General features: G+C 49.1%; 1 protein-coding gene across 1 annotated transcript in view; it reads left to right on the top strand.

The window, feature by feature from the left end:
- Positions 1–16,833, top strand: part of LOC130113390 (spermatid perinuclear RNA-binding protein-like) — a 117,228-nt gene that overhangs the window by 37,136 nt on the left and 63,259 nt on the right. The window contains 2 exon segments of the mRNA XM_056280983.1: positions 10,490–10,634; positions 14,868–15,094. Of these exon segments, the coding sequence (XP_056136958.1) occupies positions 10,632–10,634; positions 14,868–15,094 (230 nt within the window). The 5' untranslated portion in view covers positions 10,490–10,631.

Genomic DNA, 16,833 nt, shown 5'->3' with positions numbered 1-16,833 from the left:
CTCCCCAATTGTATCCTGCCAATTACCCCACTCTTCCGAGCCGTCCCGGTCTCTGCTCCACCCCCTCTGCCGATCCGGGGAGGGCTGCAGACTACCACATGTCTCCTCCCATACATGTGGAGTCACCAGCCGCTTCTTTTCACCTGACAGTGAGGAGTTTCACCAGGGGGACGTAGCGCGTGGGAGGATCACGCTATCCAGTGTAACTGAGCATATTTACCGCCGGCTGCGGGATTTGATCCGGGGTTGTACTGCACCACGAGGCAACATCGCTAACCCCTCGACTAAAGGGGGCCGACCCCCTGGCCATCGGCCGGCGAGTCTTTTTGTCGGTTACAGTAGTCACCCTTCCCGGAAGTGCGCTTTGTTATTCCCGCATTCCTGTAGAGACTTCTGAGGATCTGCACGCCTCTGGACGCTTATGGATCCCACCAACGTAACCGAGCATATTCCCCCCAGTTCCCCCTCCCCTCCAAACAGGGGCCCCGACCGACCAGAGGAGGCGCTAGTACAGCAACCAGGACACATACCCACATCCGGCTTCCCACCCACAGACGCGGCCAATTGTGTCTGTAGGGACGCCCAACCAAGCCGGAGGTAACACAGGGATTTGAACCGGCGATCCCCGTGTTGGTAGGCAACAGAATAGACCACCACGCCACCCGGGCATCCATTCTTTTATGTTTTTTAGATGTTTTTTTATGCAAGCAAGTTTATTTATGTAGCACATTTCATGCACAGGGCAGTTCAGTGTGCGTTACACAAATGAGAACAGAAAAGGGACAACAATATGAAACATAATTAAAAGAGAATAAATAAAAACAAATAGGAACAAACACATGTAAAATATAATTAAAAGAGTACAAAGTACATAAAATGTACTTTGCATTAGTAATTAAAAAGAGTAATATAATTAAAAGACAGGTATTATGAAGAGAAAATATGAAGTACAAAAAAAATAGAATAATTACACAGTCACCTCCCCGCCGGGAGTGACTGGAGCCCCACTTCCAGAATTAAAGTGCAGTAGGGATGAGGTGCAAGTTTGACTGCTCAATCACAGGCACAAGAAAAAGACATGTTTTTAACCTAGATTTAAAAATGGCTATATTTGGGGCACATCTAAGATCCTCCGGTAGTTTGTTCCAGTGGCATGCAGCGTGACAGCTGAATGCTGCTTCGCCATGTTTGGTCTGGACTCTGGGCTGACCCAAGTCCATTGATCTTGGAGCCTGACCCGGTTTATACTCTTCGAGCGTGTCAGTGATGTATTCTGGGCCTACACCATTCAGTGACTTGTAGACAAGTAGCAGCATTTTAAAATCCGTTCTGTAGCTAACTGGAAGCCGGTGTGAAGGTTTCAGGACTGGAGTACCGTGCCCAGTTCTGTCGTGTCGAGCACTTCTTATGTTTTTGTGATGTCTTTTTTTAGGTGAAGCAACAGATTGTAGCACTGTGCCTAAGACAAATGTCCCCTCGGGGGACAATAAAGTTTACGCTACTGGCGGCTAGCATCAACTGTATGGGTGTTGCCCCATAACAGAAGTGTGTTCACTATACTACTACTACTACTACTACTGCTGCTACTACTACTACTACTGCTGCTACTACTACTACTACTGCTGCTGCTACTACTACTACTACTACTACTACTACTACTGCTGCTACTACTACTACTACTACTGCTACTACTACTACTACTACTACTACTACTGCTACTACTACTTTCGGGGCAGGGTGGACGTGAATTGATTGCGTACCCATGAACCTGCATTTGTAGAACAGCCAATAGGAGCGCCCTCTCTCTGAAATGACCCGTGATTGGCTAAAATCTCCTGTCTCAGGCTAGAGCTTTTAAAAACCTGAATACAGAGCCAAGAGGAGGTGCAGAAGTCTAGTTTTCTTTCAGACCACTTTGAATTACAATATGCTGGAAGGTTATTATGGAATTTTCGCCCAACGACGCCATAAAAAAGAAAAACTGCCTACCCCGGCTTTAATGATGTATTATTTCACCCACCCGCAGCCCATCAGCTATTAATCAGAATGTTAATTTTTATGACTCGGCCTGCGCGATCCGTGGATTAACCACGGTGCCCGCGGATATAATTGTGATCCCCGCATCCCGGGAGCGTATATATTCAGCTGTGAATGGACTGTCCTTCCCCCTCGCTCTTGAAGTCTCTCCGGAAGCCCTTGAATATATGATGGAAGACAGTCAATGATGATAACTAAACAGGGATGATTGCGTTTATATTCATATCACACACCATATGCACTCCTGTAACTTTCACCACTAAAAAAAAAAGAAAAGAAAAGAAAAAAGAAATACAGAAAAAAAAAAGATGGCAATAATGAGCTCCACCCTGCGGTAGCATCACATGACTGCGGTATTGCCTTCATGCGGTTATCACAGCCCTGCACTATACAGCATTCACAATGCAGTGTTGCACTGAGTCATGACATGACAGAATTACCCGCGCGGTCGCCTCACAGCGAGACGGTCCTGGGTTCGAGCCCCGGGGTAGTCCAACCTTGGGGGGGTCGTCCCGGGTTGTCCTCCTTATGGAGTTTGCATGTTCTCCCCGTTTCTGTGTGGGTTTCCTCGGGGGGCTCCGGTTTCCTCCCACGGTCCAAAGACATGTAGGTCAGGTGACTCGGCCGTACTAGATTGTCCCTAGGTATGAATGTGTGTGTTAGTGTGTGATGGCCCGGCAGCCTGTCCAGGGTGTCTCCGGGCCTGCCACCCAATGGCTGCTGGGATAGGCTCCAGCATCCCCGCGACCCTGAGACTGGGATAAGCGGTTCGGATGATGGATGGATGGATGTGAGTCGTTTCCTGTGGTAGTGGGCAGGTTGGTAGACTTGTTCTCTTCAGGTAGCTTTTCCAAATGTTAGTCCTACTTTGGTGCATATCTTGAGTTTCTTTTTTTCACTGTTTGCTTGTTGTCCACAGTACGGATGTGACGTAGGAGCGACCATCAATTCATTTTTGTTCCCAAATCAAATATTCCCCCCCAAAAAATAAATAAATAAAAATCGGGCTTTTGTGCAAGAGAACAAGCAGTTTAGTTGGTATTCTGCCGGGCAGCAGCTAGGGCCTCATTTGAAGTCTTGTGTGAGCACAATGGCCCCGTCTCATAAAAGCTTCCTGCAGAGAAAATGACCTAAATAAACACAGCCCAAAATAAACCCTCTCCTGGTTCGTAGCACCTTCCCTAAAATGAAGGACGGAGAGAGGAGCTAAAGGGCTGCTGGGCGGATAGCGGTGTTGTGTGTGAGATGGACAGACCGGGCATTATTTCATGCCTGCTTTTATCCAAAGTGCCTGCTAGTACCATGAACACATCACATGGTGGGCTCCATAGAGAATCTGACCTCTGACCCCCGGCGGTATTGATGCCTTACTCTGTCCATTAAGCTGCAGCGTCCTGCGGAAATGGCTTGGTTGTCTTTGTCCGCTTGTTAGGCGAGGAAGCAAGGTGACAAGACGGTGATCACTGTGATCGCTGCACACGTCTGTCTGTGTGGCCGCTGTTGAATTATATCAGTTATGCCCCCTTTCTACTGCATGGTACTGGCTCAGCTCCTCCACTCTGCTCTATCCCACTCTACTCGCTCTACTTTTGGGGATTTGGTTTTCCACAGCAGATAGTACCCCCTCACGGCGAAGCCCCGCTGGTCATTTGTGGGCGTGTTGACTAGTTTTTCCTCCCTTGTCTACCAGCACACCCTCACGAGTGTTTTATTTTCCCAAAAATCAACGAGACCAACTCTAAATGTGTGCTTCACATGAACAATGTTAGTGTAACTAAGAGATTCGCTGACAGCAAATTTTTTTTTGCATAGATTATCAACTATAATACAAGTTTCATAAGACTCGCTTTGGCATTTCCTGGTTATAAACGGAGCTGTTCAATTTCTTGCTGACCAATCAGTGGTCAGGTTTTATTTATATTTAAATAAATATAAATATTTTTGTAATTTTTTGTCTATATTTTATTTATTTAGTATTTATATTTTATTTATAGTTAAATTTAAATATTTTTATTTATTCATTTATTTTATAGCACTTTATTTATATTTGAATAAATATACGTATATTTATTTTATTTCATTTATATTTTCTTTATAATTGAATTTAAATATTTTTTATTTATTTTGCAAGATTTTATTTATTTATTTGATTTAAAAGAAATATAAATGAAAACATATATTTATTTAGATTTATTTTATTTTATCTATTTATTTATAGTGGTATTTTCATGTCACCTTTCAGTATCGGCTCAGCTCACTTGGAACCTCGATGTAGGTGGTACCAAAAAAAGTACCAGGTACCAGGTACTGTCTCTAACTTCTGCCCAATGGAAAACCAAAAAAAGTGAGTAGAGTTGAGTCGAGCCGGTACCATGCAGAAAAGGGACATTAGTGTTAACTTATATCAGTTAGTGTTAACTTGCGTCAGTTAGTGTTAACTTGTATCAGTTAGTGTTAACTTATATCAATGTTAAGTTGTATCAGTTAGTGTTAACCCATATCAGTTAGTGTTAACTTATATCAGTTAGTGTTAACTTGTATCAGTTACTGTTAACTTATATCAATGTTAAGTTGTATCAGTTAGTGTTAACTTATATCAGTTAGTGTTAACTTGTATCAGTTAGTGTTAACAGCCAGAAGAAGCTGGAATAGGTGAATGAATGTACATCTAAAATACACCCAACATTTTCACCATTGTGCGCTCCATTGTCCTGGCCTTTTTATTAATTGTTTTTATCTTGCATTAACAATACTGAAACCTTTAATTCGTAAATGCTGTTGAACTTTTATTAGTAATTTATTCCACGTGAGCCGAAAGCTCCGAGCTGTGCTTTGCTGTTTGTTGGAGTCAGCCTTGTCTCCGTCACACGCTGGGCCGCCATCTGCTGCCACCATCCATGCCCTTAAAAAGTCATTACTGTATTCTTAATTAGCCTCCTTTAATCACCTCTCCTCTTCAGGGGGCAAAGGATTATTCAAAATTGAGCTGGAATGCAGCGTTTGTTAAAATTTGCAGAAACAGCCATGTTTTGCCGTTTGTAGTGTCCTCCGTGTGGATTTACCTCCAGTTTTGATCCCGGAGCCGTTTCTTCGACAACCAGGTAGTTTGGTCCGTCTAAACCAACCTGTCAGTTAGCGTGGTACTGGTTTAACTGGGTGATGAAAGTGCTGTTTCTAGCTTAGCGTTAATTCCTCTTATGTAAATTCAACTGTGATTGACAGCCAAGTTCACACGTACAAGGAATCTGTCCTGGACAGTTGTTGGACATTAGGCAAGGTGAGGTTATTTGTATTTCTTACACAACAGCAATTCAGAATGCTTTATTTAAGGCATAACATTAAATTAGATAAGAAAAGCAGGATAAGATGTCCCCTCTGAGCATTGCCACCTTAACGTGGTGGAGGGGTTTGGGTGTCTCAGTGATCCTGGGAGCTGGGCTGTTGGGGGCAATAGCTCCTGGTAGGGTCTCCCAAGGAGAATTGTTCCCAGGGAAGGGGCCAGACTAAGAGCGATTCCCAAGAAACCCAATGAAGTTACAACAGCAGAGCTGCAGCACTTCACCCGGAAAAGGGAAACCGGGGTCCCATCCTGGAGCCAGACCTGGGAAGGGAGCTTGCCGGCGAGTGTTTGGTGGCCGGGCCTTGGCCCATGGGGACTGGTCAGGCCTAGCCTGAAAAAACAACATGGAGCCACCACCCGTGGGGATGAGCACTGGGGTAGGGTGTAGTGCAGGCCGGGCGGCAGGCAAAGGCAGGGACCGGAGCGTGCCGACTTCTGGCATTGCAGACTGGTCCAGGACGACCAACTGGGAGGAGACCCCCGGGGTAGACCCAGAACTCGCTAGAGGGACTACATGTCCAATCTGGCTTGGGAACGCCTTAGGATCCCCCAGGAGGAGCTGGAGGGCGTTGCTGGGGAGAGGGACGTCTGGAGTGCCCTAGTTAGCTCGCTGCCACCGCGACCCGACCCCGGAGAAGCGGCTGAAGATGAGATCAGAGAGAATAAGATGTAAGAAATCAAAAGGTAAAACCATAGAGGAGTAAATAGCCGGTACTGGTTAAACACAGAAGGCACTGCGGGCAGTGAACAGTATCCATGACAGACTACAATACGTGTAAGCAGAGGTGTTTGGATATCTAGTTCAGCTTGGCAGAAGGAGATGAGGTGGAGTTCTCTGCACAAAGAGCATAAAACTCATCTGCGTATACGGGACGCCGCCGTACAGTTTTCACATAATTAGCGATGTGCTGGGAAGAAATGCTTTGCAGCCACAAGCTGTCGACACGTCTCGGTATCAAACCCGCCGGAGAGCTTAATGCACGGTGTTTTTTTTTTCTTAGCAAATAAAAATATAAAATGAAATGTAGAATAAAGCAAATAAAGTGATGCGGTTTTCTGATACAGCTCCAGCAGCAGTGAAAGGCAGCAGTGGACGTCATGTGGCAGAAATCAGGCAGTTTGTCACTGAGAACTCGGTCAAGGTGACGGAGAATCAAATTGATGCTCAGCCTGACCCTCGAGTTTCTCCTGGGATGCTGGCAGCTCGCTCTCTCTCTGTCTCTCTCTCGCTCTCGCTCTCTCGCTCTCTCTCTCTCTCTCTCGCATAAGCATTAGTTTGTGTTGACGACAGCCGTCTCTTTCATTCAGCTGTGTAAATAAATTCAGCTCGATTCATTTCATCCCTGTTGGCGTGTTGAGCACGCTCCTAAAAATCAACCCGAGGGGGCGAAACCTTCATAATAAATTTGACCCGGACGCTGTTTCATTAAATTAGAAACGTGTCGGAGCGGCGGTGACAGGGATTCTGCAGTGCCGCACCGTCTTGTCCACGGCAGAGATGGAATCTCAGTACAGGGAAATAAATCTTGTGTTTTTTCTTGTTGAACCTGACGCACAGACATTCATACATATAACACGAGAGAGTTGGAGGCGGGGGGCGGGAAGAATATAGCAGGGCAGCATCCAGCCATACATCCATCTATACATCTGTCTGTCTGTCTAATTGGTTTTTTACAGACTAGATGTGAGGTGTGAAGGATTTTGGTAAAATGGCTGTGAGGAGCTTTGTTTTGTAGCGAATTCAGGGGGCAGCCTGGGAACCGCCGCAGCCAGGACGCGGACCCGGATCTCCCGCACGATGGCCGAACACGTTAACCAGTCGACTAAAGGGTCCGACCCGTTAGCCAAGGGCTAGCGAGTCTAGATATCCGTGGTCGTTACACTCCCCCCCCCCCCTCTTTCGGGAAGCGCGTCCTCGTGCTTCAACATACCAGCTCCCTCACACCTCTGGGCGCACTCGCTTCCGATGGCCTCACGATCTCACCATCCCACTGGCCTCACGGTCTCACCATCCCACTGGCCTCACGGTCTCACCATCCCACTGGCCTCACGGTCTCACCATCCCACTGGCCTCACGGTCTCACCGTCCCACTTCTGACACCAATGCAACGACTTTGGGGGGGCAGCCTGGGAACCGCCGCAGCCGGGACGCGAACCCGGATCTCCCGCACGATGGGCGATCACGTTCACCAGTTGGCTAAAAGGTCCAACCCGTTAGCCAAGGGCTAGCAAGTCTAGTTATCCTCGGTCGTTACAGTATTTTTGTTGACCCTGCCCGCCCTTGTGGACAAAAGCAGTAGTGTCTCACAGAACGCCGACTCAATTCCACGTTAACGTCGCTTCTCGTCTAAAAGATCTCCATTCACACTCTGGTAGCTGGTGTATTTACTGTGGCAGAGAAGAGAGATGTAGTGGTGTTTTAGAAAAACGGCTTTGTAAGATGTAAAGCCGTAAGGTAATGTTCTCTTGTGGCTGCATCCCGTCTGTGTGCCGTACATCATCTTTGTCATTTTGCAGGGAATCCGACCCAGACACAGTCATTTGAAATCATCATGTATAACTAGCTAATCTGCTCATTGATGGTCTCATTTGATTATGTCAGGCATACAGTGCATCAAAATTCATCTGAGACTACTACCACTACTACTACTACGACTACTACTACGACTACTTTTGGCTGCTCCTGTTAGGGGGTCACCACAGTGGATCATCCGTTTCCACCTCTTCCCAAAATTAATCGGAGACTGATAAATAAGTTAAAAACTCCTGGTAGCATCTATTGGGAAAACAGTTCAATTCAATTCAGTTTATTGTCATTAAAAACAATGTGCAGGCACGTGTGTAAAAACGACATGACGGATGCGGCTTCACCCAACAGTGCAAGACAGACACAGACAAACATGGCAAACACAGTAGAAGATATACACACATGAAGACTAAAAGCTGAAGATAGTTAAAAAAAGAGCACGCCTATAAACATATCTACAGACATTCAGTGGGTGGCCAGGTTCAGCTGGGCACCAACTTGGGGAAAGAAGTTGTTTTTGAGCCTGGTGGTGCGGGCTCTGAGGCTCCTGTAGTGCCTCCCAGAGTGCGGGGGGGGGGCAGTCCATGTTTGGGGTGGGTGGGATCTCTGCTGATAATGAGACCCCTTCGAAGGCCGTGTTTGTGATAAATATCTTTTATGGCTGGCAGCTGGGTACTGGTGACGTGCTGGGCCGCCTTGATTCAAGATTCCATCCCATACCATCATCCAAACTGCTTATCCTGCTGTCAGGGTCGCGGGGATGCTGGAGCCCATCCCAGCAGTCACTGGGTGGCAGGTGGGGAGACACACTGGACAGGCCGCCAGGCCATCACAGGGCCCACACACACACACACACACACACACACACCCCTATGGACAGTTTTACGTTAGTGAAGGATAGCTGAATTAAGATCCTTTAAATACAAGAGCGTTAAATTCTTATGGCTCCTCAACACTGCAGCAGCAATAGAATAAAATAACTAAAATGAATAAATAAAGTCAATAATAAAATAATAATTCATCCATCCATCCATTATCCAAACTGCTTATCCTGCTCTCAGGGTCGTGGGATAAAAATTTAATAATGATAATAAAAATAAAAATAATAAAATAAATTGTAATAATAATAAATAATAATAGAATAATTATAAAAATTAAATAGTGAAATGAATAAATAATTTAATCAAATAAATAATAATAATTGACGACCCGCTGCAGAGCTTTCTGGTCTACTGAGGTGCAGTTGCCCTACCACACTGAGATGCAGCTGGTCAGGATGCTCTCTATGGTGCAGTGGTAGAAGTTGGTGAGAACTTTGGGGGATAGACGGGCGCTCCTCAGCCTCCTCAGGATATGCAGGCGTTGTTGGGCCTTTTTCACAAGGGTCTGGGTGTTTGATGTCCAAGAGAGGTCCTCGCTGATGTGGGCCCCCCAGGGAATTTAAAGCTGGAGACACGCTCCACTTCCACCCCACTGATGTGTATGGGGGAGTGCCTGCAGCTTCTAGATCTCCTGAAGTCCACAGTCAGCTCCTTCATCTTCTGCATATTGAGGACAAGATTGTTGGTAGTACACCATGACGTGAGGTGCTGAATCTCGTCTCTGTAGGCCGTCTTGTCATTGTTGGTGATACAGCCAATGACTGTGGTGTCATCTGCAAACTTAACTATAACATTTGAAGGGTGAGTTGGCAGGCAGTCGTGTGTAAAGAGGGAGAAAAGGAGGGGGCTCAGAACACAGCCTTGAGGGGCACCTGTGCTGAAGGTCAGGGTGGAGGAGGTGTGGTCACCTAACCTAACAGACTGAGGTCTGTTGGTCAGGAAGCCCAGGGTCCAGTTACAGAGGGAGGGTTGAGGCCAAGGGAGAGGAGTGTGGTGGTTAGTTTGGTGGGGATGATGGTGTTGAAGGCAGAGCTGTAATCTATAAACAGCATCCGGGTGTATGTGTTGTTAAGTTCAAGGTGGGTCAGAGCAAAGTGCAGGGCAGTGGCAATGGCATCCTCAGTAGGCCTTTTGGGACGGTAGGCGAACTGATGTGGGTCAAATATGTGGGAGGGATAATGTTTTTGATGTGAGCCAGAACCAGTCTCTCAAAGCACTTTATGGCAATGGGGGTGAGTGCTCTGGGTCAGTAATAATTCAGACACATGGATTTTGATCTCTTGGGGACAGGAATGATACAGGTGGTCTTGAAGCATACCAGGACTATTGATTGGGACAGTGAGAGGTTAAATATAGTTATGCCGACCTCAGCCAGCTGGTCGCAGCATTCTCGGAGGACCCGACCCAGTATGCCGTCCGGTCCGGCAGCCTTCCGTGTGTTCACTCTGCGCAATGACTCTCTGACCTCTGCAGTCAATAGAGCGAGCACCTGGTTTTCTGGATGGGCAGGGATTTTTGTGGCTGGGCCAGTGTTGTCCTTGTCAAAGCGGGCATAGAAATGATTTTTGGCTCGCCTGGGAGGTAGGCCTCATGGACAGTGGGACCACTATTGGAGCTGAATGCCTTGCCACCTACACCGGGGAATGGAGTTATTGTGAAAGTGGTTAAGAAATTCAGTCCTTTCGTTTTCTCTTTTGTCCTCAGACACTGAGAGTCTGTTGAACGACTACATCTTTGGAGTGAGAGGCAGACCGACGAGTCGAGATTGACTGCATGAAGAGGTGGATTCACAGGACCCTGGTCCTGACCTAGGCCCCTCCCACCGACATATGCCCCGCCCCTAAACATGGTGAGTCCTCCTGTGTGTGTGTGTGTGTGTGTGAACATCATCATGGATAGCTTCGGTAACTTGGGTATTAGTGCTTTTGTAAACTTGTCATAATATATCCTTACAATGGTAAAGAATGAGTTATGTTGCTATATTCCTGTTCTACATCTCTTATGTAAACAGCCATTATTTACATAATCCAATATTCTCACTAACTGAAGTACACATATGCTGAGAAATTAAACACCACACTCATACATAGTCATATTTTTTAAAATTGTAATGTTATTTCTGGGGTGAGAGTCAGCACCTCCAAGTCTGAGGCCGTGGTTCTCTGCTGGAAAATGGTGGATTGCTCCCTCCGGGTTGGGGATGAGTTGTTGCCTCAAGTGAAGGAGTTCAAGTATCCCGGGGTCTTGTTCATGAGTGAGGGTAGGATGGAATGGGAGCATCAGTAGTACAGCATCAGCAGTAATGTGGGCATTGTACCGGACCGTTGTGGTGAAGAGGGAGCTGAGCCGGAAGGCAAAGCTCTCAGTTTACCAGTCAGTCTTCCTTCCAACCCTCACCTATGGTCATGAGCTTTGGGTAGTGACCGAAAGGGTGAGATGGCGGATACAAGCGGCTGAAATGAGTTTCCTCCGTAGGGTGTCTGGGCTCAGCCTTAGAGATAGGGTGAGGAGCTCGGACATCTGGAGGGAGCTCGGAGTAGAGCCGCTGCTCCTTCACATCGAGAGGAGCCAGCTGAGGTGGTTCGGGCATCTGATTAGGATGCCTCCAGGGCACCTTCCTTTGGAGGTTTTCCGGGCACGTCCAACTGGGAGGAGATCCCGGGGTAGACCCAGAACTCGTTGGAGGGACTACATGTCCATTCTGGCCTGGGAGCACCATGGGCTCCCCCAGGAGGAGCTGGAGGGCGTTGCTGGGGAGACAGATGTCTGGAGTGCCCTAGATAGCTCGCTGCCACTGCGACCTGACCCCGGAGAAGCGGCTGAAGATGAATGAATGTAATGTTATTTCTGTCACAATAAGAAATGTGTCAAGTCAGATTCCTGGTTTGTGAAAACTTCCTTTGCAAATAAAAAAGATTTTGAGAGATTGACTGTTACTGATAGACTGCAGTCACTAAATTTGTCTGTCAAGCGATGGCAGCAACAACATTAACGTGCGTGTTTGTCTTGATGTCTTGAATTTAATTTGTTGAAACAAATCTGTGTACCCTGTGTTCAGGAAAATCCCGACTGGCTGGCTTCAGTGTACATTTGTCATTTGTCACAGTGGTCTGTCTGCATTGTATGCATAAAAGAAATGCATGTTTGTAATGCAGTTGACTTTAATAGATCAGATCACGATCAATAAGTACCAATACTTTATGTACCAGAGTTTATTCAGAGATACCCGGTATGAGAATTTTTTCCTTAATGGTGGCATCCTCACATCTAAATTTCATACAGTAAATCAGTGGTAGATTAATATTTTCACAGGAAGTGTATTGTTTCAGCCCGTGGTAACGTTAATTCAGTCAAGTTACATTCAAACATTTAATTTGGCATCAGTTTTGGGGTGTCCGGGTAGCGTGGCAATTTTTCGGTTGCCTAGCAACACGGGGATCGCCGGTTCGAATCCCCATGTTACTTCCGGCTTGGTCGGGCGCCCCTACAGACAGAATTGGCCATGTCTGCAGGTGGAAAGCTGGATGTGGGTATGTGTACTGGTCCGCTGCAGTAGCGCCTCCTCTGGTCAACCGGGGCGCCTGTTCGAGGGAGGGACAGCGTGATCCTCCCACGCGCTACGTCCCCCTGGTGAAACTCCTCACTGTCAGGTGAAAAGAAGCGGCTGGTGACTCCACGTGTATCGGAGGAGGCCTGTGGTAGTCTGCAGCCCTCCCTGGATCGGCAGATTGGGGTGGAACAGCGACTGGGACGGCTCGGAAGAGTGGAGTAGTTGGCCGGATACAATTGGGGAGAAAACAGGAAACATCAAAATAAATAAATAAATTTGGCATCAGGTTGGTGACGTGGTTCCCAAGTATAAACTTCTTTTTTTTTCTCCTCCCCCCAATTGTATCCGGCCAATTACCCCACCCTTCCGAGCCGTCCCGGTCGCTGCTCCACCCCATCTGCTGATCCGGGGAGGGCTGCAGACTACCACAAGCCTCCTCCTATACATGTGGAGTCGCCAGCCGTTTCTTTTCACCTGACAGTGAGGAGTTTCACCAGGAGGACGTAGCGCATGGGAGGATCACGCTATTCCCTCCAGTTCCCCCTCCCCCCTGAACAGGTGCCCCAACCGACCAGAGGAGGCGCTAGTGCAGCGGACCAGGACACATACCCACATGCGGCTTCCCACCCGCAGACACGGCCAATTGTGTCTGTAAGGACGCCCGGCCAAGCCGGAGGCAACGCGGGGATTCGAACCGCCTTCCCCGTGTTGCTAGGCAACGGAATAGAGCGCTACGCCACCCGGACGCCCCCCGAGGTATAATCTTACCTGAAGGTACCAGCAGGAACGTTGTGTTATTGTAAGGTGTGCGGGTAAAGCAGCCCGGCTGCAGTAAGAGATCATTATCTGATCTCCACACGTCTTAATCTTCCATTTAGACCCTGGTAATGTTGTGTGTGGGTGAGAGAGTTTTATTTCCTGTTGATGCTGCCCACTCTCGCCGCTCCACGCCGAGGCGTGAACGCCCCTGGCGGTGCGGCTGGAGATTAGCTGGGCTGTGATGAATGACCCTTGTAACTCCGGCACAAGCTCCTGGAGACTCTCAGCCATGAATTATTAAAGCCCCGTCATAAATAACCCACCGTAATGAGAAGTGCTTACAGGCTGCAGGCAGGGAGGGAGGGAGGGAGGGAGGGAGAGAAGAGAGGAGAGGAGATGAAGGGAACAGGAAGCTGTTTGACCTTGGACTGGAAGCCTCGCATGATGTTTAACCGCCGCCAAAACGAGCTCTCGCTCAGTTTTGTCCCTCCTTTAGAGCGGACAGCTCTGCTTTGGGACCTGCTGTTGGTGTTCACGTTAAGCCGCGCCGCCTGTTTCCAGGCCAGGCGGAGACTGGCGGCGGCGGCGGCGGCGGTGGCACATATCTCTCCAGGTGTCGTCGTCACACGCACATTTTTCTTTTCTTTTCTTCTTTTTTTTTTTTTTTACAAATTTATTTCTGATTTTCTCCCAATTTAGCGGCCAATCGCTCCCTATTTCAGTCGAAACCCCCACCCTCGTGCTGCATGCGTTCCCCAACCGCGCCTCTCCGGCCGGCAGTCTCGAAGGAGTCGCCTCGCCACTTTCGTGACAAGGCGACTCCAGGCCGAACCGCTGCTCCCCCCCCCCGCCCGAAGACAGCGCTGCCAATTATTGCTGCTTCACCGAGTCCGGCCATAGTCTGATCTGACGAGACCGGGGCGAGAACCCCGGTCCCCAGTGGGCAACTGCATCGACCCAGAGCCGACGCTTAGACCGCTACACCACCGCGGACCCGTCACATGCGTTTCATCCCTGACACAAGCAGACAGCTTCTCACCCGCCTGCCGGTGGGGGGAAGTTGTAGAGAACAACGCCGGGCGCCGACTCGAGTCAATAACGAAGCACGTGAGCTTAAAGAAGTCGTGTGTTCTTAGCCTGCCGTCCTGGAACAAGTTACCAACCGCTCCAATACTGAAACTGAAGGTTTCTGTGATTAAGTGTTGCTGGGGAGCATTGTTCTGACGACAGCTTTGTGTTGCAGCCCTACTACCGACACGGGGACCGCCGGTTCGAATCCCCATGTTACCGCCGGCTTGGTCGGGCGTCCCTATACACACAATTGGCCGTGTCTGCGGGTGGGAAGCCCGATGTAGGTATGCGTCCTGGTCGCTGCACTAGCGCCTCCTCTGGTCGGTCGGGGTGCCTGTTCAGGGGGGGGGCTAGGGGGGATAGCGTGATCCTCCTACACGCTACGTCCCCCTGGCGAAACCCCTCACTGTCAGGTGACAAGAAGCGGCTGGCGACTCCACATGTATGGGAGGAGACATGTGGTAGTCTGCAGCCCTCCCAGGAGGTGGAGCAGAGACCGGGACGGCTCGGGAGAGTGGGGTAACTGAGCGGGTACAACTGGGGAGAAAAAGAGGGGGAATAAAAAAAAAACCAAAACAAGAAATACATAGGACCTTCTTTTTAACGAGTGTGTGGCTGTTAGCGCCACCTCCAGTGCCTTGAAGGTAGTTGCTACCAGCCTCTCCTCCTTTTCCTGTAACCGTTCCTTTCCCGCACATCCAGAGGTCGTTCCGATCGTTCGCAAACGATGACCGCCACGTCATGGCAAAGCATGCCAGCATCTACCCGGCGCCAGAGGAGCTGGAGGCGGTGCAAAAGCTGGTGTCCACTGTGGAGTGCGCCCTCAAGAAGGTCTCCGATTGGATGGACGGCCTAAACCAACCCTCAGGGAAGACCCCCGCCAACGAGGACGGCGATGACGGCACGGCGGCAGCCGACACCGACACCAAGTATGTCAGTCCTTCCTGTCCGGTAGGAACCTCCCCCGAGTAACGATACCACACATAGCCTCCAACATCTTCCTCGCAGCAGCCAAACGAGGGAGAGGAAGGCAGGTAGTGCTGAGTTTGAAGACGTTATTGTGTGTAAAGCCGCTTTCAAATTTTCCTGTTCACACACACACAGACACACACACACACTTTCCCACACACACAGCTTGTATCTGGGAGACGGACAGACAGTGTTTATCCACACATCACGTGGCGGTGTCCTCCGTCTCCTTCCACACTCGTGTAGGATGCTGCGATGTTGTGAGCTACAGCATCTGTGATGTCATACTGTTATTTATTTATTTATTCATTTCATTTTTTTTGGCGTTCTCTCTTGATTTGGTCCTCCGCTCGAGCTGAGAGAGGCTCGGATTATTTCATTCATGTTTCAGCCCGCTGTTACTTGTAGTGGTTTAAAAGTAAAATCTCACTTTTCACTGGCTGTGGACACGTCGCGGTACGTTCCCCGCGGTCGCTTCCCTCGCTCCTGGGGAAGCGTTTCGATACGGCAGTCTGACGACTTGGCGTGGGGAAGATGGCGGCGCGAATTCACGTGTGCGGCAGCCTGACCCAGTGCCGTCCGCACGGTGTCTCTGTCCACGCCTGCGTCTGAGTTTCGTCTTCGTTTGATGGCTGGGAGAGCTGGCGCTGGATCGGCTGGGAGAGCGGGGCAGGCTAAGCTAACTGCTAGCCCATGCGGACCGGCAGTTCTGCTAACACCGAGGGCGGTCTGGCGGCGGCCTCGCCTGGCACTGACTGTGGTGTTTTGATGTCGTCGTGAGGAGTGCGGGGAGGTGTGTTGAGGGTGTCTGGCTGGGAGAGCTGGCGCCGGATGGGCTGGGAGAGCCGGTGGACCCGGGTACCACGGCCCCTGTCTGGAGCTGTGCCCGAGGAGGAAGCGCCGAGGGCGGTCTGACAGGATGTGGAAGCGGCGCGGGCTAAGCTAACTGCTAGCCCATGCAGACCGGCGGTTCCGACATTCATCCTGGCTGGCGTTCGTTCCCCTTGGGCGGGGATTTTTTTGGTTTGTTGTAATATATGTGTGTTAGTTTGGGTGTGTGTGTTCTTGTAGTTTGTATGTGTCTTTGTTGTTGTGTTGTGCTGCTGTGGGCTGGGGGAAACAGCGTCTCGTCTCGTTAAAGGTACACAAGTGCATGAAGTGAAATGACAATTAAAGTGTTCCTGCTTCCTGTTCCTGATTCCTGGTTTTCTCCACACCGCCACCATTCAGCAGTGTGTCTGTAAATGTTGTGGATTATCGACTCGGGCTGGTGTGTACGCGGCAACCCAACGTGGAGAATTGAGAGAAGGTTTATGGGTCAGGGATCAGGAGCAATTTATTGTCATTTCTGTCATGTGCTTGTGTACACAAAAGAAAGGAAATTTCGTGTCACCCAGCCCACAGCAGTGCAACACAAGAAATTAAAACACACACCCCAAATTTCCAGAAACGACATCACCAAATACGTACAAAAACAGAGAGAAGAAAAGCAAAAACACACACACTAAGCGTTAACAACAGTCCACTCAGTGCAACGCAGTCCGAAGATCCCACCGTCCAGAGAGCGAACGCCAGCCAGGAGGACTGTGGGAACCGCCGGTCCGCATGGGCTAGCAGTTAGCTTAGCCTGCCCCGCTTCCACGTCCTGTCAGACCGCCCTCGGTGTTTCCTGTTCGGGCGCAGCTCCAGGCAGGGCCGT

The sequence above is a fragment of the Lampris incognitus genome, chromosome 1, assembly GCF_029633865.1.
Source record: "Lampris incognitus isolate fLamInc1 chromosome 1, fLamInc1.hap2, whole genome shotgun sequence".
NCBI classification, from domain to species: domain Eukaryota; kingdom Metazoa; phylum Chordata; class Actinopteri; order Lampriformes; family Lampridae; genus Lampris; species Lampris incognitus.
This window is presented reverse-complemented; position numbering and strand designations above follow the sequence as displayed.